The following is a 22,949-nucleotide window of genomic DNA, read 5'->3' as shown; positions in this document are numbered from 1 at the left end:
CTCGTCCCCGCTGTATATCCTTATGCCTTAGCAGCTCTCTTCTACTTTCCGGTTCTTTAAGATGCACAAGTTGTCTTCCTGATTTACAGCTCGTGTGTTTTTCTTCTCAGGCGCTTAATCTTTGCAGCAATGACTTGATGGTTCTAATGACATAACAGTATTAATGGCGCAGCTTCAAAAGAAACTGACACTATGACTGAGGCCATCAGCTAAATGCAAGCTGGAGCCCAGTACAAGATGAGGACACAGCGCCCCCTGCTGTTTGCAAAATGGAAATGCCCAAAGCCTCGACTGCACCACATTAGATCAAGAAATGAATAAATGAGTCTCACTCTTTTCATACAAGTAACTAATATTCAGAAGCATAGGATTTTAAAAAATAAAATACAAATCATTCTCAACAATATCACCACTGTTCTCAGGTGAATGGATAGGCTGCATTCTCAGTGAGGTCACCAGTGCTCTCTAGCGAATGGATAAGCTGTATTCTCAGTGATGTCACCGCTGTTCTTGGGTGAATGGATAGGCTGCATTCTCAGTGATGTCACCGCTGGTCTCTAGTGAATGGATAGGCTGCATTCTCAGTGATGTCAATGCTGCTCTCTAGTGAATGGATAGGCTGCATTCTCAGTGATGTCACTGCTGCTCTCTAGTGAATGGATAGGCTGCATTCTCAATGATGTCACCGCTGCTCTCTAGCGAATGGATAGGCTGCATTCTCAGTGATGTCACTGCTGCTCTCTAGTGAATGGATAGGCTGCATTCTCAGTGATGTCGCTGCTGCTCTCTAGTGAATGGATAGGCTGCATTCTCAATGATGTCACCGCTGGTCTCTAGTGAATGGATAGGCTGCATTCTCAGTGATGTCGCTGCTGCTCTCTAGTGAATGGATAGGCTGCATTCTCAATGATGTCACTGCTGCTCTCTAGCGAATGGATAGGCTGCATTCTCAGTGATGTCACTGCTGCTCTCTAGTGAATGGATAGGCTGCATTCTCTATGATGTCACTGCTGCTCTCCAGTGAATGGATAGGCTGTATTCTCAGTGATGTCACTGTTGCTCTCTAGTGAATGGATAAGCTGCATTCTCAATGTCACCGCTGCTCTCTAGCGAATGGATAGGCTGCATTCTCAATGATGTCACTGTTGCTCTCTAGTGAATGGATAGGCTGCATTCTCAATGATGTCACCGCTGCTCTCTAGTGAATGGATAGGCTGCATTCTCAATGATGTCACCGCTGCTCTCTAGTGAATGGATAGGCTGCATTCTCAGTGATGTCACTGCTGCTTTCTGGTGATTGGATAGGCTGCATCCTCAGTAATTATGTTCTTTAGTGAATGAGTGGCAGCATACCCTTAATGTAATTTTTGGCGATACAGATCCCAGATTACGGCCAGCTTCACACGACCGGGTTGGACTTTGCATGCGGGATCCCGCAGCACATTCCGGCTGTGAAGCCAGCTGGCGACCCTGCGTACCTGTGATTTCTGTATTGCGGATGACTGCGGCTGCTGGTAATTTAATAGCATATTATGCGGTGAACGGAGTCAAAGTACATTAATTTTCACAAACCTATTCACACTTGCATATATACATTGCAAACAACACGCACATAAAACGCCCAAAAAACGAACGCAGCATATTCTATTTTACTGTATATTACGCGCATTAAGAGCCCTATTCTCTTTCATCACTTAATAAACGCTGTACATAAGCAAATACATTGTGCAAGTGCAGCGTTTCTGTGAAACTTCGCTAAGCGAAAGAGCAGTAAATGTGAAAAAACAAACAAGTCAAACTGCACGACAGAATTCATGAGATCCGCCGTGAAAAATCACTGCCATGCGCAGCGATACGCCGGCTCACAGTGTGGTAAAATGCTGTGTTATACAAGCAGCGTTTTACAACACACTCGTGTGAGCCCGACCTGAAGGTGCTTTTACATGAAATGATTAGAATTCATAATAATTATTGTATAATCGCTGGATTGAACGCTCATCGTTTAGTGTAAACGCAGCCAACGATTGAACGATTATTCATTCACTTATTCTTCATTTCACGTAAGCTTAAAAATCGTGTCTCGTTTGCTAATCGCTCGGTTTGAACACCAATCGTTCAGTCGTTCTCACTCACTGGTACAGCGAACTGAACCATCCTGTAAAAAAAGATTAAAAATGACCTTTGTGTTTAAACTGACTGCCCAAGCGAACCGTTGCATCCTTTGTTGGGGCAAACGATTATTGCTATTTGTAAACGACCCTAAGGCAATGTCTCCAATATGATCATTACACCTTAGCAGGCTGATCCCTGAATGCTCTGTTGCACTATCTTGGATTGCTCCACTTCTAATATGACGGATTGCATATCAGTACCCCCCCATACACATTACTTAAGACATGCCCGGGCCGTCCAACTAAAAATAAAACAAGTGAGTGACGCCCTAGCGCTGAAATCATTTAACATGAGATGTGAAGGGGGGTTAGTGGCGGTCACGGTGCTCTCGGCTTACTGCATCATCTCAAAGTCAGAAGTCGGAGTACTAAACAACATCAGATCCCTGCTGGCAGTGAGGGCGATGGAGTCACATCCAGGACTGGTGCTAAGCAATCATCCCTGATAATCCAGACATGTGAAATTCCTGTCCGCGACCTCGATACAGTAAGATTCCAGCAATCTGGCATCAAAGGGTCCCGATAACAATAAATGAGAGATTCCTCATTGCTTCTTGGCTCAGTCTTCTACTTTAGCTGAATTTTTACAAGATATTGAAGCTCTGTACTGGAAACAAGTACCAGATCATCTGACTTCCTGGATTATAGCATGCCAGATTAAAGGAATTTGTGTGCACCAATTAAATATTGGCTCAAAAACCAGACACAATCTCACCGTGAGCATCAAGTAGCTACGTCAACCGTGTCTGACTGCTGCAAGTCCATAAATGCAGAATAGAATGAAGGGGTTGTCAGAATTACAGCACTGCTCTTGAGTTGGACTGATTAGACATTCGGTGGCTACGGTGGGAGACCCCTATTAAATACATGGCGTCATCCTCCTACCTTTGGTTGAGTAGGCTTCGGCGATCATCCGTAGCTTATATGGAGGTGATGCCACCAGTTGAATGTCATCCAGTCCCACTCGGGCATAAACACCCAGAGCTTCCTTGTAATCGCCTTCCATATAATCCAGCTTGGCCATTATCAGGTTGGCTTCTTGCATCAAGTCTGACTGCAAAGAAAAGGAAACAGGTCAATAAAGACTAAACTTTATGTTGCATTCTTTCCGAAATTCCCTGCTGCCTCATCTTCCTGTAGCTATGTACAATCATACAACAGTCTGCTTGGAATTCGTAATGTTATGTTAACTTGCAATATTTGGACATTGGTACTATTGTAAAATACTAAACTGTGTGAAAAACAAACTTTTGTAAGATATGTGACATATAATTGTTTGGTATTCATGCCTTACGCCATCTCTCATGGTCTCATTTTCATTGCTGGACTACCATGCCTTCTATACTTGGATTTAACCCTTTCCAATCCAATTTGTATCCTGGTTTTCCTAAGGGGCTTACTCTTTTTCTGCCGCCATACAATTGCACCATCTACTGGCTAAAGCCAGTACTGCATGAGGTGACACGTTGAATTGGCTGGCAATATACAGTAAGAGAATTCCGACGGATGTCTTCCAACATCGGAGCAGTACAGCCTTAAATCATAATGTCTTCAGAGGTCAGACAGTGGACTGGAAAGGGTTAACAGAAGTTCTGAACAACTGCACTGATTTCTGTGGAGATTATGTATCACCAGGGATTAAAAAAGAAGAAGGTTGCATCATATATTGATGCAACTTTAGTTTGATAAAAACAGCTTCACGTATCTTCATATGAATTCTTCATTTATATATATATATATATATATATTATATATATTTTATTTCAATTCCTCACTTTCGCCTTTTTGGACTCCTTTTTAAACCATTCTTTTTATTTCTTTACCAACACCATTGTTGTTATATGAATTGTATGATAGTGTGTCTCCAGCGAGACCGAGGAAGAGGCGTGTTTGCCTCGAAACGTTTATATAAAAAAAGGCGTGCCTGCCTCAGACCGCTGTGCGCATTATTTGCTGGCTTCCAGTTTAAGAAAATACATTTTCCCTCCAAACCATAAAGCTTACGTACGTCTATCCGAACAGGTCGCGCCATTATATCAGTTTTTTCTCCTTTCCTCTCCACTTTTACACTGGCCAACCCCAACAGGTTGCACAGTCACTGATCTGGCAGCTCCAGGACTAGTAACGTACGCATCTTCTTCATTTATTACCAGAAGACATCACCCACTGGACTCTACACTCGGCGTTTCTCCACACCGGATCCTCATCAGAGCAGCTCTACCTTCCTTTTTTCACCACTGCATCGATCATGTCTCATGTAGGCAGACTTCTCTTCCAGTATAGGACTTCTCTAGTATACATGGTGGTTTCTTTGCTAGCGGTCAGGCAGCTAACATCATAGCTAAGCGCCTATATTCTAGGAGAGGGGGTGCAGTTACTTTTTCACGCACAGAACACTACCCAGAATGCAAAATCACCAAAGCAAAAGCTCAGTGCAGACACCGAACAAGTAGCTAAAAAAATTAATAATGAGAATAATGTTTAATTACTTATTAATCTGTTGCCACAAGCAAAATCAACATTGTGGCACATACATGGGTATCTGCAGGTCATCTTCACCCCTAGTAAGGGGACATACAACACTAAGGTCACATGGTCACTGGTCATGGCTGTGATTGGCTGTGTACGGATGCGGTATGATGTGTATTAATCCTCCACCAGGTCATTATTATTAATAAATCAGCAGCGCTGGGACGGTCTTGTTCCCCCGGAGAGTGCTGAGACGAGGAAGCTGATAGCCTTCCATCTGTCCCAAGTCATTATGGTATTAAACAACTGGCCGGCGACCAAATCAGAGATTCATTAAACTAATTGTACTCACTCTACAGTTTTACTGTGCTGCATGTTAACCCCTTGTTGATAGAGGAAACAGTTACACGGAGGTCACAAGGGCAGAGGAGGGAAAGCCTATGAACACGTGTGGTATAACAAGGACTAACCATACCTGTTGGAGAGGAATAACTATATCATTGCATTTCTTATCAGTCTACATAATACACCAGAACTGCAGACTTCAGAGCTAAAATCCCACAGCTTTCCCCACTTGTTCAGTGTCTACATAGAACATGTTTTGGTGGGTTTTATTCTCGAAAGTATTGTCTTTATGCAAGGCATTGTGTAGGGAGATGAGCTAATATGTTAGGGGGTGCCTGTTGAGAAGCTGGCTCAGCGTTTCCAGTAACAACCAGCAGAACAGCGAGTACAGCTCTGGAGTATAATACAAGATATAACCCAGGAACAGTACAGGATACATAATGTAATGTATGTACATAGTGACTCCACCAGCAGAATAGTGAGTGCAGCTCTGGAGTATAATACAGGATGTAACTCAGGATCAGTACAGGATAAGTAATGTAATGTATGTACACAGTGACCCCACCAGCAGAATAGTGAGTGCAGCTCTGGAGTATAATACAAGATATAACTCAGGATCAGTACAGGATAAGTAATGTAATGTATGTACACAGTGACTCCACTAGCAGAATAGTGAGTGCAGCTCTGGAGTATAATACAGGATGTAACTCAGGATCAGTACAGGATATGTAATGTATGTACACAGTGACTCCACCAGCAGAATAGTGAGTGCAGCTCTGGAGTATAATACAGGTTGTAACTCAGGATCAGAACAGGATAAGTAATGTAATGTATGTACACAAATCCAAATGTAGAAAACATGTGGGAACAAAGAGTTAAACTGCTGCAGAATGTTATAATATGATGCTCTGGTTTTGTGGCAGTCGCTTCAAATTATTTTGCACTTTGTGAGATGACATTGCTGTTGACACAGATTCTCTCATTTGCTGAAGTCATTAGTATTTGCTGGCGTCCGATGGAAAGATCCTCCTGTCATCAGCAAAGCGAGCGGCTTCCGTTCCAGATCACTTATAATATCACTAATGGAGAAATTAAAGAGCCCTTGCCCCATTTCCTGCAGCTTCTGCATGTATGCCCACGTCTTTTGTCCGTTCAGATCTAGGATTAACACTATTCTAAGCAAGCGTTGGCAGCACTGTGTAAAAGTCAGTAAAACTGAGTGGCAGCGTCTTAACCAAATCCAGGTTAGATATTAAGTCACAAATACGCAGCACTTCAAAAGATGTCCAATCCAGGACGGCTTTTTTCACTCACATGCAACGTTTCAGCCGTCACACTGGAGCCATTTTCAAGGATTAAAACTAGAAAGGTGAATAATTCACTGAAGGATTTCTACTTAACCCCTTCCCGGCAGCCATACGGCTATTTAAGTCCTAACCGCATATGCCCTGTGCAGTTAGGATGTATACTGAAATCTGCAGTATGTGGTGTATGGAAAGGGCTATGGAGCCGTACCCTCTGCATACACGGTGGTTGTCTTCTCTTTTTGACAGCCAATACCTGTAGAGAACTTCGATCAAAGGCTGTTAAACTCTTTAAATGCTGCTGTCAATTCTGACATTTAAGAGCCCCGAAAGGCCCCTCCTACAAGAGATCGTGGGGTGCTATCTGGGTGTCATGGCAGCCTAGGGCCTTCTGAAGGCTACCAGAGCCGGTATGATTGTTTGCTTATTAACACCAATCGCAAGTTTAAAAAAAAATAAAAGGGTAAAAAAAGTAAATGAAAGACTTTTTAATTGTTTTAAGAATAATTGTTAAAAAATAAGTAAAAAAAAAAAAAAACCTTTACCCAGTTGCCGGATTAAAATAGAAAAGAGAAAAAAAAAATAAATCAGTATTGTTGTGTCCATAAAGATGCAATTTATTAAAATATCACATTAACAATCAATGTGGTTGATGCAATCAGGAAAAAAATACATAATGCCAAAATTAAAGGGGTTGTCTCGCGAAACCAAGTGGGGTTATACACTTCCGTATGGCCATATTAATGCACTTTGTAATATACATCGTGCATTAATTATGAGCCATACAGAAGTTATTCACTTACCTGCTCTGTTGCTAGCGTCCCCGTCTCCATGGTTCCGTCTAAATTCGCTGGCAGCTTGCTTTTTTAGACGCGCTTGCACAGTCCGGTCTTCTCCTTTCAGCACGAGCCGCTTCAGTGTGCTCCCCGCTACAGCTCTTCTGCGCATGCGCAGACGAGCTGTCACTGCTCGGGAGCGCGCTGGAGCGGCCATTCTGTACCATCCTCTGTTAGAGGAAGGTGCAGAAACTGGAGCTGCCCAGCGGAGAAGCCCAGCCCAGCTCAGCAGCCCCGAGAAGCCGCCCAGGTAAGTGACGGGTCGGGGGGTGATCTTCTCTAACAGGTGAAGGCTCCGGAGCCCAGCGCTAGGTTCCGGAGCCCAGGTGAAGGCGCCGGGGGCGTAGCGCTGGGGAGCCGGGGGGCGTAGCGCTGGGGAGCCGGGGGGCGTAGCGCTGGGGAGCCGGGGGGCGTAGCGCTGGGGAGCCGGGGGGCGTAGCGCTGGGGAGCCGGGGGGCGTAGCGCTGGGGAGCCGGGGGGCGTAGCGCTGGGGAGCCGGGGGGCGTAGCGCTGGGGAGCCGGGGGGCGTAGCGCTGGGGAGCCGGGGGGCGTAGCGCTGGGGAGCCGGGGGGCGTAGCGCTGGGGAGCCGGGGGGCGTAGCGCTGGGGAGCCGGGGGGCGTAGCGCTGGGGAGCCGGGGGGCGTAGCGCTGGGGAGCCGGGGGGCGTAGCGCTGGGGAGCCGGGGGGCGTAGCGCTGGGGAGCCGGGGGGCGTAGCGCTGGGGAGCCGGGGGGCGTAGCGCTGGGGAGCCGGGGGGCGTAGCGCTGGGGAGCCGGGGGGCGTAGCGCTGGGGAGCCGGGGGGCGTAGCGCTGGGGAGCCGGGGGGCGTAGCGCTGGGGAGCCGGGGGGCGTAGCGCTGGGGAGCCGGGGGGCGTAGCGCTGGGGAGCCGGGGGGCGTAGCGCTGGGGAGCCGGGGGGCGTAGCGCTGGGGAGCCGGGGGGCGTAGCGCTGGGGAGCCGGGGGGCGTAGCGCTGGGGAGCCGGGGGGCGTAGCGCTGGGGAGCCGGGGGGCGTAGCGCTGGGGAGCCGGGGGGCGTAGCGCTGGGGAGCCGGGGGGCGTAGCGCTGGGGAGCCGGGGGGCGTAGCGCTGGGGAGCCGGGGGGCGTAGCGCTGGGGAGCCGGGGGGCGTAGCGCTGGGGAGCCGGGGGGCGTAGCGCTGGGGAGCCGGGGGGCGTAGCGCTGGGGAGCCGGGGGGCGTAGCGCTGGGGAGCCGGGGGGCGTAGCGCTGGGGAGCCGGGGGGCGTAGCGCTGGGGAGCCGGGGGGCGTAGCGCTGGGGAGCCGGGGGGCGTAGCGCTGGGGAGCCGGGGGGCGTAGCGCTGGGGAGCCGGGGGGCGTAGCGCTGGGGAGCCGGGGGGCGTAGCGCTGGGGAGCCGGGGGGCGTAGCGCTGGGGAGCCGGGGGGCGTAGCGCTGGGGAGCCGGGGGGCGTAGCGCTGGGGAGCCGGGGGGCGTAGCGCTGGGGAGCCGGGGGGCGTAGCGCTGGGGAGCCGGGGGGCGTAGCGCTGGGGAGCCGGGGGGCGTAGCGCTGGGGAGCCGGGGGGCGTAGCGCTGGGGAGCCGGGGGGCGTAGCGCTGGGGAGCCGGGGGGCGTAGCGCTGGGGAGCCGGGGGGCGTAGCGCTGGGGAGCCGGGGGGCGTAGCGCTGGGGAGCCGGGGGGCGTAGCGCTGGGGAGCCGGGGGGCGTAGCGCTGGGGAGCCGGGGGGCGTAGCGCTGGGGAGCCGGGGGGCGTAGCGCTGGGGAGCCGGGGGGCGTAGCGCTGGGGAGCCGGGGGGCGTAGCGCTGGGGAGCCGGGGGGCGTAGCGCTGGGGAGCCGGGGGGCGTAGCGCTGGGGAGCCGGGGGGCGTAGCGCTGGGGAGCCGGGGGGCGTAGCGCTGGGGAGCCGGGGGGCGTAGCGCTGGGGAGCCGGGGGGCGTAGCGCTGGGGAGCCGGGGGCGTAGCGCTGGGGAGCCGGGGGCGTAGCGCTGGGGAGCCGGGGGCGTAGCGCTGGGGAGCCGGGGGCGTAGCGCTGGGGAGCCGGGGGCGTAGCGCTGGGGAGCCGGGGGCGTAGCGCTGGGGAGCCGGGGGCGTAGCGCTGGGGAGCCGGGGGCGTAGCGCTGGGGAGCCGGGGGCGTAGCGCTGGTTACCTGCTGCCTGGCGGTGGGTGACTGGTCGGCGGCTGCGGGGCGTCTGGTTGCCATGGAGACACAGCTGGTAGCGTCTCGGGAGCGCGCACGTCGGGCTGCAGCAAGCGACGGGAAAAGAGCCGGCGGCCATCTTGGGGAAACTTTTATAAGTTGCTGAAACGCTGGAACGGTAAGTACGAACCAGCTAGAAAAGTCATTTACAGGGGGGCTTAATAATGTATGCTTAATTAGGGGGACTGGGCAAAAAAAAAAATTCACTGCTTCCTCGAGACATCTCCTTTAAGCTTTTTTTTTTGTCAACCCATCTCCAAGAAAAAGTTGAATAAGAAGTCGTACGTACCCAAAAATGGTACCAATAAAAAGTACAAGTCCCCTTACCACTTCCCCAACCCCCACAACTTCAGCGCTCCCTTCTGAGGAAGTTAAACCTCGACTTTGGCTCCCCATAGATACTCGGGTGACAGTTCAAGTGGAAGCTAAGAGCAAGTCGGGATCTTCCTTGAGCTTACATATAAGGGGGCTGTCAATCACTGACCCTCACAGAGTCTTCCGCGTCCGAGGGTTGAGGAAGGTCAGTAGAAGCCCTTCAGCTTTTGGAAAGGACTGGCAATAAACGTTAACATAATGCACTTTTTTCCATGGCATACTGCAGTTTTTAAAGTGTACCTGAGTTTTCAACAAGTTATGATTTTCAGGTGGTCTTCTCTGCTGTTGGCAATCTATTTTTATGCAGGGCTGTGTAGCAAGCCTAGCATTCTGCCAGTAGTTCACTGTCCTGACTTTCTTGCCTTTACTTTGCATGCTGCATTGCACTGTCTCTGGTGCAATCAGTAGGGAGTCCGTATCCAAATGCCCACCCCTATGTTCTTCCAGGACAATCAGGCATTTAGAGACAATGTAGCCAAATGGTTAGTAAACCCAGTGTAATATATGCAAAGACACACCCATGAGCTGTAAGGCTACATTTACACGGAGCGATAAATCGTTCGTATGAGCGAACAATGAGAGTTCACTCCTGCAGCCTGTGTGAACAGGCAGATAAACTGTTCATGTACTGTTTGGTTATTCACAGCAATGATGTGTGAACAATTATTTTTAAGTCTGCGTGAAATGAATGATGAATAGGAAGTGAACAAATTCTCGTTCGTCTACCAATCGTTGCCCAGGTTTACACCTAACGATTATCATACAAATTCGCATGATCAAACAATTTTTTGAACGATAATCGTTCTGTGTAAAAGGGTCCTAACAGCAAGAAAGGCAAAAACTGTGGAGAGCGTTATCATAGTGATCTGTCAACCTGTAAGTGCACGGGAGCTGCCTGTGAAGATAGCCCCTCGCCCTATTGCTATAGAAATGTGCCTGTGCCCTTATTACTATAGAAGCTCTGTACCTAATGACAGAGAGTGGATTGCAGAGAAGCTGGGAGACCCCTAGTGGCAGCCACTTCAAATGTGATTTACAGTAGTAAACATTTTGAATGCAAGTATACTACAGAAATTATGAGACTAACACAAGCTAGTAGATGAGCAGAAGGTGTCTGAAAAGTTAGTGCCTCTTTAAGGATACAAATGGAGGTGCCAGAGCCTGTTCCTTAGCAAATGACAAGAGCTGATAGGGTCACCTAACAGCTCCTTGTAGATGAGTGTTGGCTGGTATCCATCACGCTTAGTGTTTATTTCATCTGACAATGATGACTGGAAATAGTCAAATTGTGTGCAAAGTAGTTTACGGCTTACGTAAGTGGGAGATGTGTAACAATGTCCCTTCAGGCCCCATAAAATGTACTGCGAGACAAAGACTAGAGACAGACATCTTGGGGTTGTTGACAGAAAAAGTAGCAAGAGACTCCAAAATCCACACTAATGTCTCATAGAGAAAAATAATGTACCATCCATATAAACTGACAAGGCATGTGGAAAGGGGTTGTCTTCATAGAAAGGTAGAGTTGGAAGTTACCTCCAGGGTCATCGGGTCCAACCCCCTGCTCAGTGCAGGATCACTAAATCATCCCAGACAGATATTTGTCCAGCCTTTGTATGAACACTTCCATTGAAGGAGAACTCACCACCTTCTGTGGTAACCTGTTCCACTCATTGATCACCCTCACTGTCAGAAAGTTTATTTCTTATATCTAATCTGTATCTCCTCCCTTTCAGTTTCATCTCATTGCTTCTAGTCTTTCCTTGTACAAATGAGAATAGGGCTGATCCCTCTGCACTGTGGCAGCCCTTCAGACATTTGTAGACAGCTATTAAGTCTCCTCTCAGCCTTCTTTTTTTGCAAGCTAAACATTCCCAGATCCTTTAACCGTTCTTCATAAGACATGATTTGCAGACCGCTCACCATCTTGGTAACTCTTCTCTGAACTTGCTGCAGTTTGTCTATGTCTTTTTTTTAAAAAGTGGGGTGCCCAGAACTGGACGCAGTATTCCAGATGAGGTCTGACTAAGTAAGAGTAGAGGAGGATAATTACCTCACATGATCTAGACTCTATGCTTCTCTTAATACATCCCAGAATTGTGTTTGCCTTTTTTGCTGCTACATCACATTGTTGACTCATGTTCAGTTTGTGATCTATTAGTATACCCAAGTCTTTTTTACATGTACTGCTGCTTAGTTCTATTTCTCCCATTCTGTGTGTACTTTTTTATTATTTTTCTTGCCCAAATGTAGGACTTTGCATTTCTCCACTGTTTATGATTTTCTAGATCTTTTGAATCCTCTCTCTCTCTTTTCTAGTGTTAGCTATCTTTTCTATCTTTGTGTTGTCGGCAAATTCAATCAGTTTCCCCTCAATTCCCTCCTCCAGATCATTTATAAAAATGTTGAACACTGGGCACAGGAAAGGGAACCAGACATCACCTATAAACACCATAGACTAAGTTTATTGTCTTATAGGACAGGGGCCAAGGATACCAGGATGTGCTTTGTATACATACTTGTCTCCCTGTTCCCTCACGGTCAGCCTTGGAAGTCGTTGGGCAGTCCATGCATTGGACATTGCATCTTTGCAGTGAGTGTGCATGCATATACTGTTCTCTCTCTCGAGTCTCCTCCTCTTTGTGCATGACAGGTCCCTAATATTCTCTCACTAGAGGTTTACTGCTTGTAAGTGAACTAATTTACCTTGTAATGGGGAATCAACTGTCCATGCCAATCTTAACACACAGAGCTGTAGTGTAAAGCACAGGGAGGAAGATATAGCAGCCCAAGAGTCAGATGAGACAGGATGTGAATTTCAGACTAACCATACAGGTATCACTACATACACGAACCCATTATATTATAGCAGCTCACTATAATACAACACCCACTTCCCATCATACCTTCAGGTTTCCTCTGTCCAAAGCTGCAGTCAGGTGCTTACGGACATCCGTTAGTTTGGGCCGCGGTCCTCGGGGGCTAGGTCCTTGCTTTAGGGGATTATCCTTCAAATACTGCTCGAGTTTGGCTTCCCCGAGAAGCAGTTCAGCCATGTCATCTGCAGAGGGAGTGCAATAATTCATATATTACAGCTATATAGTGTCCGGTATACAAGTGAGTGTACATATAAGAGAGCTATAGGTCCTGTATATATGGGAGTGTAAACATATAACTGCATAATGTCCTATATATTGTGTATTTATAGTACAGCATCTTGTATGTAGAGACATTCAGATATGGTATATATAATATTTTTTATTTTTAGAATGGCGTTTGGTTTTACTCATATTAAATCACAAGTACAGGAGTATTTAGTGCACACATTTAACGACCTGTATGATATGACTAAGGCCCGGCTCACACGAGCGGGTCGGTACAGCGTATTCCAAGTGCAGATGATTGCGCACTGACTGCGTTATGCATGCGTATATCTCACAGTCTGCATGCTGGGAGATAGACTCGTGTGAGTTCAGCCTTAGACTGGTTTCACATCTGCGTTGGAACCTCTGGTCAGAGGTTTGTTCCCACACTCCAAAAACATACAAACAGGTGAACTCAGGCTTGTGAGCCCCAGTGGGAACAGAACCCAATATCAGGTGACGTCCTGGGCTGCGGAATATTTATGCAGCATGTAAACTAGTAATATATTGTAAGATTGCCCTAGGAATACCCCGGGTAATATAAACAGAATTATAATTGCCAAAGGCAAAAAAAAAAACACCATACGTAATATCCCCTAGGATATAAATGCTTTATTATTCAAAGACCAGGACAACATCAAAAATATTATAAAATAAAGGGACAAATGGTGGTAGCGATATGTGTGACCAACAGTCATCAATCAGTATCATGTGTGTAATTGTGCATATACACACCTAAACATGGGCCTCGATGGCCAACTTCCTTATGTAGAGATTAGTAGGTAAACGCCAGCAGAACCCTATTAAAAGTCTAACCTATGGCCACCCCGACATGTTTCGCCTTACGGCATCCTCAGGGAAAACAATGCCCAGGGCTATAAAGGAGTAACAACCAGGACTATAAACAAAATACAGGGTGATCATAGTTACACTATGTATATATAGCGGCTGTGTAATGCCCTGTATATACGAGGGGGTATCCAAAGGAAACAGGAGGGGACTTGTTATTTGTATAGCACCAACTTATTCCGCAGCGCTTTCAGGTAATTTATTTATTACCCCCCAGCAAGCTGGATGCTCATTTTACCGACCTCAGAAGGATGGAAGGCTGAGTCAACCTTGAGCCAACTACCTGAACCAAGCTGGGACTGAACCTGCAACCTTCAGGTCATGAGCATACTGCTGCCTTAACACTCTGCGCCACACAAGTTTACATCCTCTTCCTCTGGACGGGGTCGCTACTAGTACAGGCTTTGGTCGCTTGGTGAGTGTCTGCGGAGCCCGGAGACTGTACGACAGCCGATGCTGTTGGGGAACAGCGCATTCGCTTCACTGATTGTTTTTTCTCCACAAGTTGTTCGGTTGTGTGTCTATTCTGTGATGGCCGCTTCGTACAAACAACGAATGAACAATGTTCATTTCTTTCTTAAGGCCCTATTTGGACCCAACAATTCTCGCTCAAAAAAAAAAGCTGAAAGCCGTCTTTTGAGCGAGAATCGTTGGGTCTAACTGCACTGACATTGTGCAGTTTTCGTTAACGAGTTGTTCATCGTTGTCTTTCAGCAAGCTGAAAGAGAACGATCAGCCTTATCAGTGCCGCATGCCGAGTTCTCAGTGGGATACTGCTGATACCATTGTGTCAGCTGGTATCCTGCTCTGAGAACAGTAAGAGTATGAAGAAGACAGCGCTCCACCTGTGTTCTGCATACTCCGCTCAGAGCGCTCAGCTGTATACTAGCTGAGCACTCTGTGAACACAGCAGGAGTATGCAGAAGACAGCGCTCCACCTGTGTTCTGCATACTCCGCTCAGAGCGCTCAGCTGTATACCAGCTGGGCGCTCCGTGAACAAAACAGGAGTATGAAGAAAACAGTGCTCCAGCTATGCACTGCATACCCCGCTCAGAGCGCTCAGCTGTATACTAGCTGAGTGCTCTGTGAACACAGCAGGAGTATGCAGAAGACAGCGCTCCAGCTGTCTTCAGTATACCCCGCTCGGAGCGCAAAGTGATCGCTTAGATGTGGGAGGGATGTGGGAGGAATAGTGACTCTGAATTTGTACTCCAGGGTCAACAGTCAAGCAAAGTTTTTATTGGGAAGTTTGAAAAAGGTTTTGTCACAATGTACGGAAAAAATGTCCTGATTTGTGGCAAACCGGTGACTGGTCCTTCCATCACGACGCACACAGCGCTGAATGTTAAGCAAGTTTTGACAACCCCCTCCAAATAAAATGAATGACACTTTCGCCCTCCAGTTCCGCTCTGTGCGACTTTTTTTTCATTTCCTCAGGCTAAGAGAGACCTTAAAGGAAAACGTTCTGCTGATGTTGAGGATGTGAAGCAAAAACAAGGAAAGTACTAGAAGACATCAACAATGACGAGTCTAAAAATGCTGAGAGCAGCGGAAAGCAGTGTGGATACATGTATTATCTCAAATGGAGAGAAGTGTGAGGCAGACTGAAGTCTCTAAATGTACAAATAGATATTTTTAATAATTGACTTCCTGTTTCTATTTGATTGTGATTTATCGCCAACGGGGGCGAAATCGTAGCATGCTGCGATTTTGTGCAGGTTGCGCACAACCAGCTTCCATTGAAGTCAATGAAAGACGTCCGTCCCGCGGCCATTCTGCAATCATCATTGCAGTTTGCTACAACGGTTGGTTGAGTTAGGCGACGGCGGTCGCCAAAATAAACTGTGCGTTGTCGTCGTGGGATTGGAGCATTGAGAGGATTGCCACAACATACAGATCACAACGCGTTTTGCAGTCGCGGCTCCACAATCCACCGCAGCAGACAGATTTGGATGCTTCAATATCGACAATGACAGTTCTGTGGATATTGACTGGTCGAACTTGTGGTCGGACTGTCCATTGCAAAGACTGCGCCTAACACCGCGCCATAGTTGTGACCGTCTGCAGTGGTGTCGCTCCAGAGCTACCTGGCATGATGACTGGCACAGTGTGGTGTCCAGTGATACATCTCAGCAATGATGACCGCAGAGTTAGGCCGGCTGTCCAAGGGGGGAAGCGGTAGCCCGCGGCGAAGCTCTGCCGCGGGAGCCGCCGCCTGGGATAGGCTGACCGCGAAGAATCGTGGCAATTCGCAGCATGCTGCGAATTGCCCGTTGCGAGCGGAGAATCGCAATGATTCTTCGGTACACATCAGGGGCAGATTGATGGCACGCCGTTATGTTGATGAGGTGCTGCAGCCCATCGCACTACCGGATCTTCAGGTCATACCGAGTGCCATTATCCAGCAGGGTAACAGCAGGGGCCCCCCCCCCCCCCCCCCCCACAGCGATCTTCAGCAGGCATGTTCTGCAAGGTGTCCAGGCCATTCCTTGGCAGCACGATCCTCAGAACTCTCTTTAAGGCCTCGTTCACACGGGCGACAAAGTCGCAAGATTTTTTCGTCTTGCTGCAAATGGCATGTATGTGAAGCCCATGCTTTCCTATGTGTTACTTCACATGTAGAATGTTTTGCAGCATGTGACATCCTGACACAAAAACCTCGCAGGTCTGGCGATATGCCCACAACTCATGAGGTTTTGTAGCCCATGTTTCCCTATGGAGCCTTCCTCTCTGTTGCATCGCATGAAAACATGATTTCCATGAGATGCGATGCAACTCTGACAGTAGGAAATCCTGTCAAAGCCCTAATCTGAGCCCTGGCTGCAGGAAAAAAGTATACATCACCTTAGAAGTGCTGTCTTCTCCAGCAACTCTTCTTCCTGGACCCTGGCACTGGTCTTCATCATCTCTTCTGGCCAGGAATTGAAAAATCCCCGCCTCCTAGAAGCGGTGCCTCTGAATGGCTGACACTTAATCCCAGCTAGTGCTCGATAATCCAATCACAGCCATTCATTGAGCGCTGGCTCTGATTGGCTAAGCATCAGCCAATCACAGCCAGCGCTTGGAGGAGGCAGGGATTTTTCAATCGCTGGCCAGAAGAGATGAAGAACAGTGTCGGGGACCCGGGGAGAAGAAACAGCAGAGCCACGGACAGTACTTCTAATGTGATATATACTTTTTTTTTCAGCAGCTAGGGCTTATTATCAGGGTATATTTCAAGCCCCTACCCCTCCCCTGAAAATTCTCGCATGTGGTGCTACAAAGTCATGTGAGCTACAAAATCGCCGTGTCACCGTGAGAAAACGCAGCGATATCGCAGAGCAGTGATGCAAGATCGCTGCAATTTTCTCACGGTGATGCCGTGTCGCCCATGTGAACGAGGCTTAATTGAGAATTTTTGGGACACCATTGGACGTCTAGTGAATGTTCTCCGGCAGCCTCACAATGAAGATGGACTATGGTCAATACCACGTGGTCCCACACTACCCTAGGACAGTATACCATACTACGTGGTCCACACAACCCTAAGACAGTATACCATACCACGTGGTCACCCACACCCCAAGACAGTATACCGTACCACATAGCCCGCAATACCCAAAGACAGTATATCGTACCACGTGGTCCGCACAACCCTAAGACAGTATATCGTACCACGTGGTCCGCACAACCCTAAGACAGTATATCGTACCACGTGGTCCGCACAACCCTAAGACAGTATATCGTACCACGTGGTCCGCACAACCCTAAGACAGTATACCGTACCACGTGGTCCGCACTACCCTAAGACAGTATACCGTACCACGTGGTCCGCACAACCCTAAGACAGTATACCGTACCACGTGGTCCGCACAACCCTAAGACAGTATACCGTACCACGTGGTCCGCACAACCCTAAGACAGTATACCGTACCACGTGGTCCGCACTACCCTAAGACAGAATACCGTACCACGTGGTCCGCACTACCCTAAGACAGTATACCGTACCACGTGGTCCGCACAACCCTAAGACAGTATACCGTACCACGTGGTCCGCACAACCCTAAGACAGTATACCGTACCACGTGGTCCGCACTACCCTAAGACAGTATACCGTACCACGTGGTCCGCACAACCCTAAGACAGTATACCGTACCACGTGGTCCGCACTACACTAAGACAGTATACCGTACCACGTGGTCCGCACTACACTAAGACAGTATACCGTACCACGTGGTCCGCACTACACTAAGACAGTATACCGTACCACGTGGTCCGCACTACCCTAAGACAGTATACCGTACCACGTGGTCCGCACTACCCTAAGACAGTATACCGTACCACGTGGTCCGCACAACCCTAAGACAGTATACCGTACCACGTGGTCCGCACTACACTAAGACAGTATACCGTACCACATGGTCCGCATTACCCCAAGACAGTATACCGTACCACGTGGTCCGCATTACCCCAAGACAGTATACCGTACCACGTGGTCTGCACTACCCCAGGACAGTATACCGTACCACGTGGTCCGCACTACCCCAGGACAGTATGCCGTAGCACGAGGTCAGCACAACCCCAGGACAGTATACTATACCACGTGGTCAGCACAACCCCAGGACAGTATACCATACCCCGTGGTCAGCACAACCCCAGGACAGTATACCATACCCCGTGGTCAGCACAACCCCAGGACTGTATACCATACCACGTGGTCAGCACAACCCCAGGACAGTATACTATACCCCGTGGTCAGCACAACCCCAGGACAGTATACCATACCCCGTGGTCAGCACAACCCCAGGACAGTATACCATACCCCGTGGTCAGCACAACCCCAGGACAGTATACCATACCACGTGGTCCACAGTACCCCAGGACAGTATACCATACCACGTGGTCCACAGTACCCCAGGACAGTATACCATACCACGTGGTCCACAGTACCCCAGGACAGTAGACCAAACCAAGTGGTCCGCACTACCCCAGGACAGTATACATACCACATGGGCCACATTACCCCAGGAGTGTATACCATACCTTGTGGTCCGCATTAACCCACAACAGTATTCCATATTACATACACATATATATACACATATATATATATATATATATATATATATATATATATATATTGCATAATGTTCTGTAAACAGGGTGGTGTACATAACGTATAACAGAGGTGTATATTGTCATGTATACAGGGTGGTATGTATATATAACATACAGTAGAGCTATATAACATCCTGTACACAGGGTGGGGAATATCTAGATTTTGTGTAGCACAGCTGTATAATGTCCTGTATACAGGGTGGTGTGTGTATATGTATGTGTACATATAACTGTACAGTAGAGCTGCATAATGTCCTGTATGGAGGGTAGTGCATATATATAACGTACAATACAGCTGTATGATGTCCTGTACAAGGGTGGCGTGTGAGTATATTATATATAACGTATAGTACAGCTGTATAATGTCCTGTGTATAGGGTGGTGTATATAAGTATAGCTGTATATAGTTGAGAACACCCGTCCTGTATATGCGGGTTGTATACACAAAGCTGTACATTGTTTTGTTTATGGGGGCTGTATACACAGAGCTGTACATTATCCTGTATATGGGGTTGGATACATAGAGCTATATACTGTCTTGTATATGGGGGTTGTATATATGAAGCTGTATACTGTCCTGTATATGAGGGTTGTATAAATATAGCTGCATGCTGTCCTGCATATGGGGTGTGTATATATAGAGCTGTATACTGTCCTGTATTTGTGGGTTGTGTATATAGAGCTGTATACTGTCCTGTATATGTGGGTTGTATACACAGAGCTGTATACTGTCTTGTATATCAGGGTTGTATATATAGAGCTGTATACTGTCCTGTATACATAGAGCTGTATACTGTCCTGTATATGTGGGTTGTATATAGAGCTGTATACTGTCCTGTATATTGGGGTTGTATATGTAGAGCTGAATACTGTCCTGTATATGGGGGTTGTATACATAGAGCTGTATACTGTCCTGTATATGTGGGTTGTATATAGAGCTGTATACTGTCCTGTATATTGGGGTTGTATATGTAGAGCTGAATACTGTCCTGTATATGGGGGTTGTATACATAGAGCTGTATACTGTCCTGTATATGGGGGTTGTATACATAAAGCTGTATACTGTCCTGTATATGTGGGTTGTATACATATAGCTGTATACTGTCCTGCATAGGGGGTTGTATATGTAGAGCTGTATACTGTCCTGTATATGTGTTGTATATATAGAGCTGTATACTGTCTTGTATATCGGGGTTGTATACATAGAGCTGTATACTGTCCTGTATATGTGGGTTGTATACATAGAGCTGTATACTGTCCTGTATATTGGGGTTGTATATGTAGAGCTGTATACTGTCCTGTATATGTGGGTTGTATATAGAGCTGTATACTGTCCTGTATATTGGGGTTGTATATGTAGAGCTGAATACTGTCCTGTATATGGGGGTTGTATACATAGAGCTGTATACTGTCCTGTATATGGGGGTTGTATACATAGAGCTGTATACTGTCCTGTATATGTGGGTTGTATACATAGAGCTGTAAACTGTCCTGTATATTGGGGTTGTATATGTAGAGCTGTATACTGTCCTGTATATGGGGGTTGTATACATAGAGCTGTATACTGTCCTGTATATGGGGGTTGTATATGTAGAGCTGTATACTGTCCTGTATATGTGTTGTATATATAGAGCTGTATACTGTCTTGTATATCGGGGTTGTATACATAGAGCTGTATACTGTCCTGTATATGTGTTGTATATATAGAGCTGTATACTGTCTTGTATATCAGGGTTGTATACATAGAGCTGTATACTGTCCTGTATATGTGGGTTGTATACATAGAGCTGTATACTGTCCTGTATATTGGGGTTGTATATGTAGAGCTGTATACTGTCCTGTATATTGGGGTTGTATATATAGAGCTGTATACTGTCCTGTATATTGGGGGTTGTATACATAGAGCTGTATGTCCTGTATATGTGGTTGTATATATAGAGCTGTATACTGTCCTGTATATGTGGTTGTATATATAGAGCTGTATACTGTCCTGTATATTGGGGTTGTATATGTAGAGCTGTATACTGTCCTGTTTATGTGGTTGTATATATAGAGCTGTATACTGTCCTGTATATTGGGGTTGTATATATAGAGCTGTATACTGTCCTGTATATTGGGGTTGTATATATAGAGCTGTATACTGTCCTGTATATTGGGGTTGTATATATAGAGCTGTATACTGTCCTGTATATTGGGGTTGTATATAGAGAGCTGTATACTATTCTGTATATTGGGGTTGTACAGAGAGAGCTGTATACTGTCCTGTATATTGGGGTTGTATATAGAGAGCTGTATACTATCCTGTATATTGGGGTTGTATATATAGAGCTGTATATGGTCCTGTATATTGGGGTTGTATATATAGAGCTGTATATGGTCCTGTATATTGGGGTTGTATATATAGAGCTGTATACTGTCCTGTATATTGGGGTTGTATATAGACAGCTGTATACTGTCCTGTATATTGGGGTTGTATATATAGAGCTGTATATGGTCCTGTATATTGGGGTTGTGTACATATATGTGTATACTTTCTTTTATATGGGCTTGTACTGTCCTGTATACGTGATATATGGGCTGTATATCCTCCTGTATACACGATATATGGGGTGTATATACTATTGTATACATGCTGTATGGGCTGTATATACTATTGTATACATGGTGTATGGGCTGTATATCCTCCTGTATGCACGATATATGGGGTGTATATACTATTGTATACATGGTGTATGGGCTGTATATCCTTCTGTATACACGATATATGGGCTGTATATCCTCCTGTATACACGATATATGGGCTGTATATCCTCCTGTATGCACGATATATGGGGTGTATATACTATTGTATACATGGTGTATGGGCTGTATATCCTTCTGTATACACGATATATGGGCTGTATATCCTCCTGTATACACGATATATGGGCTGTATATCCTCCTGTATACACGATATATGGGCTGTATATACTCCTGTATACACGATATATGGGGTGTATATACTATTGTATACATGCTGTATGGGCTGTATATACTCCTGCGGCCCCACCACACGTGACATGTCTCGTCCTGCAGAGCGCAGCCCCCTCCTCCGCTCCCCGCCTAGGCCGCACTCGGATCCCCGACCTTTCCTGGCGGCCCGTACCGTTAGAGATGAGCTTGGCGGAGAGCTGCTTGACGAGCTCATGGATCCGGTCCCACTGGCACTCGGAGCGGCTGCGCTCGATCTCTACCTCCAGCCGGGATCCGGCCTTCTTAGCGGCCATGTCTGACAGCAGCGGCCGGGCCCGTCCACAGGCCCCGGGAGAGCTGAGCCGCCGCCACCGGCCGGCCGGACACTGACAGCAGGGAACACCTGCGCCACCACTCGGGCTTACTGAAGAACTGCAGCCGGCAAAGACAGACCTGACTGTGGTGTGAGGAACAGCACCACCAGGCGGACGGAAACTGGGAACTGCAGCAAGTGGGGAGAGGAGACTGAGAGAAAGTAGAGGAAGTGCGCCACCGTGCGGTTGAAACTAGAAACTGCAGTTATCGATGACGAACTTGACGGTAGAGATAACAGCGCCACCGTGTGTGCGAAACGTGTAGCTTCAGTCAGTAATACCAGGAGAAAATAAACTTCAGTGGAAAATCTTGTGAGGCCAGCCGCACACGAACGGGTCGGATTCTGCGTGCGGATATATACAGCGGAAACCCTGCATACGATTGCAGAAGCAAATTGCGTATGGTCACATGCCCACGGCCAGGTCTGATTCCGCCTGCGAAATATCACAGCGGAATCAGACCCGGCGCCCCCCAGAGACCCCATACTCACCTGTCCATAACCGCGGCGAGTGTCTCGCTAGGCGAGCCACCATGCATTCGCAGTACAGGGCAGGATGCTGCGGCACTGGGCTGTGACGCGGATTTCCGTGATACTTCTGCTGTGCCCACTGCATGGAATATCGCAGGATAGACGGCTTCCATTGACTGCAATGGAAGCCGTCCGTGTGAATAGAACATGCTGTAATTCTCCCCCGCAAGCGAAAAATCACAGTTGATTTCCGCTCGTGGGCAAGAGAGAATCTTTTAGCGCAGCATGTCTGTGGACGGTCATTGCTGCAGAATTGGAGGTGGGCGGCTGGCTGGCTGTGAATTCAGCAGCGATAACCCGTCCGTGGGCATTAGCCCAAAGCCAGTTTTCTGTGCA

General features: G+C 47.8%; 1 protein-coding gene across 4 annotated transcripts in view; it reads right to left on the bottom strand.

Annotated features, from left to right (window-relative positions):
* TTC7B (tetratricopeptide repeat domain 7B) overlaps nt 1-22,120 on the bottom strand; it is a 77,527-nt gene extending 55,407 nt beyond the window's left edge. For 3 of the 4 annotated variants that reach the window (XM_066607563.1, XM_066607564.1, XM_066607565.1), the window contains exons 1-3: nt 21,903-22,120; nt 12,574-12,728; nt 3,057-3,225 (exon numbers count right to left, since the gene is read on the bottom strand). In XM_066607563.1, the coding sequence (XP_066463660.1) occupies nt 3,057-3,225; nt 12,574-12,728; nt 21,903-22,023 (445 nt within the window). In that variant the 5' untranslated portion in view covers nt 22,024-22,120. The remainder of the gene's footprint in view (nt 1-3,056; nt 3,226-12,573; nt 12,729-21,902) is intronic. The other variant, XM_066607566.1, reaches the window with a different exon arrangement.
* Nucleotides 22,121-22,949: the final 829 nt, after the last annotated feature.

The sequence above is a fragment of the Eleutherodactylus coqui genome, chromosome 6, assembly GCF_035609145.1.
Source record: "Eleutherodactylus coqui strain aEleCoq1 chromosome 6, aEleCoq1.hap1, whole genome shotgun sequence".
Taxonomy (NCBI): Eukaryota; Metazoa; Chordata; class Amphibia; order Anura; family Eleutherodactylidae; genus Eleutherodactylus; species Eleutherodactylus coqui.
This window is presented reverse-complemented; position numbering and strand designations above follow the sequence as displayed.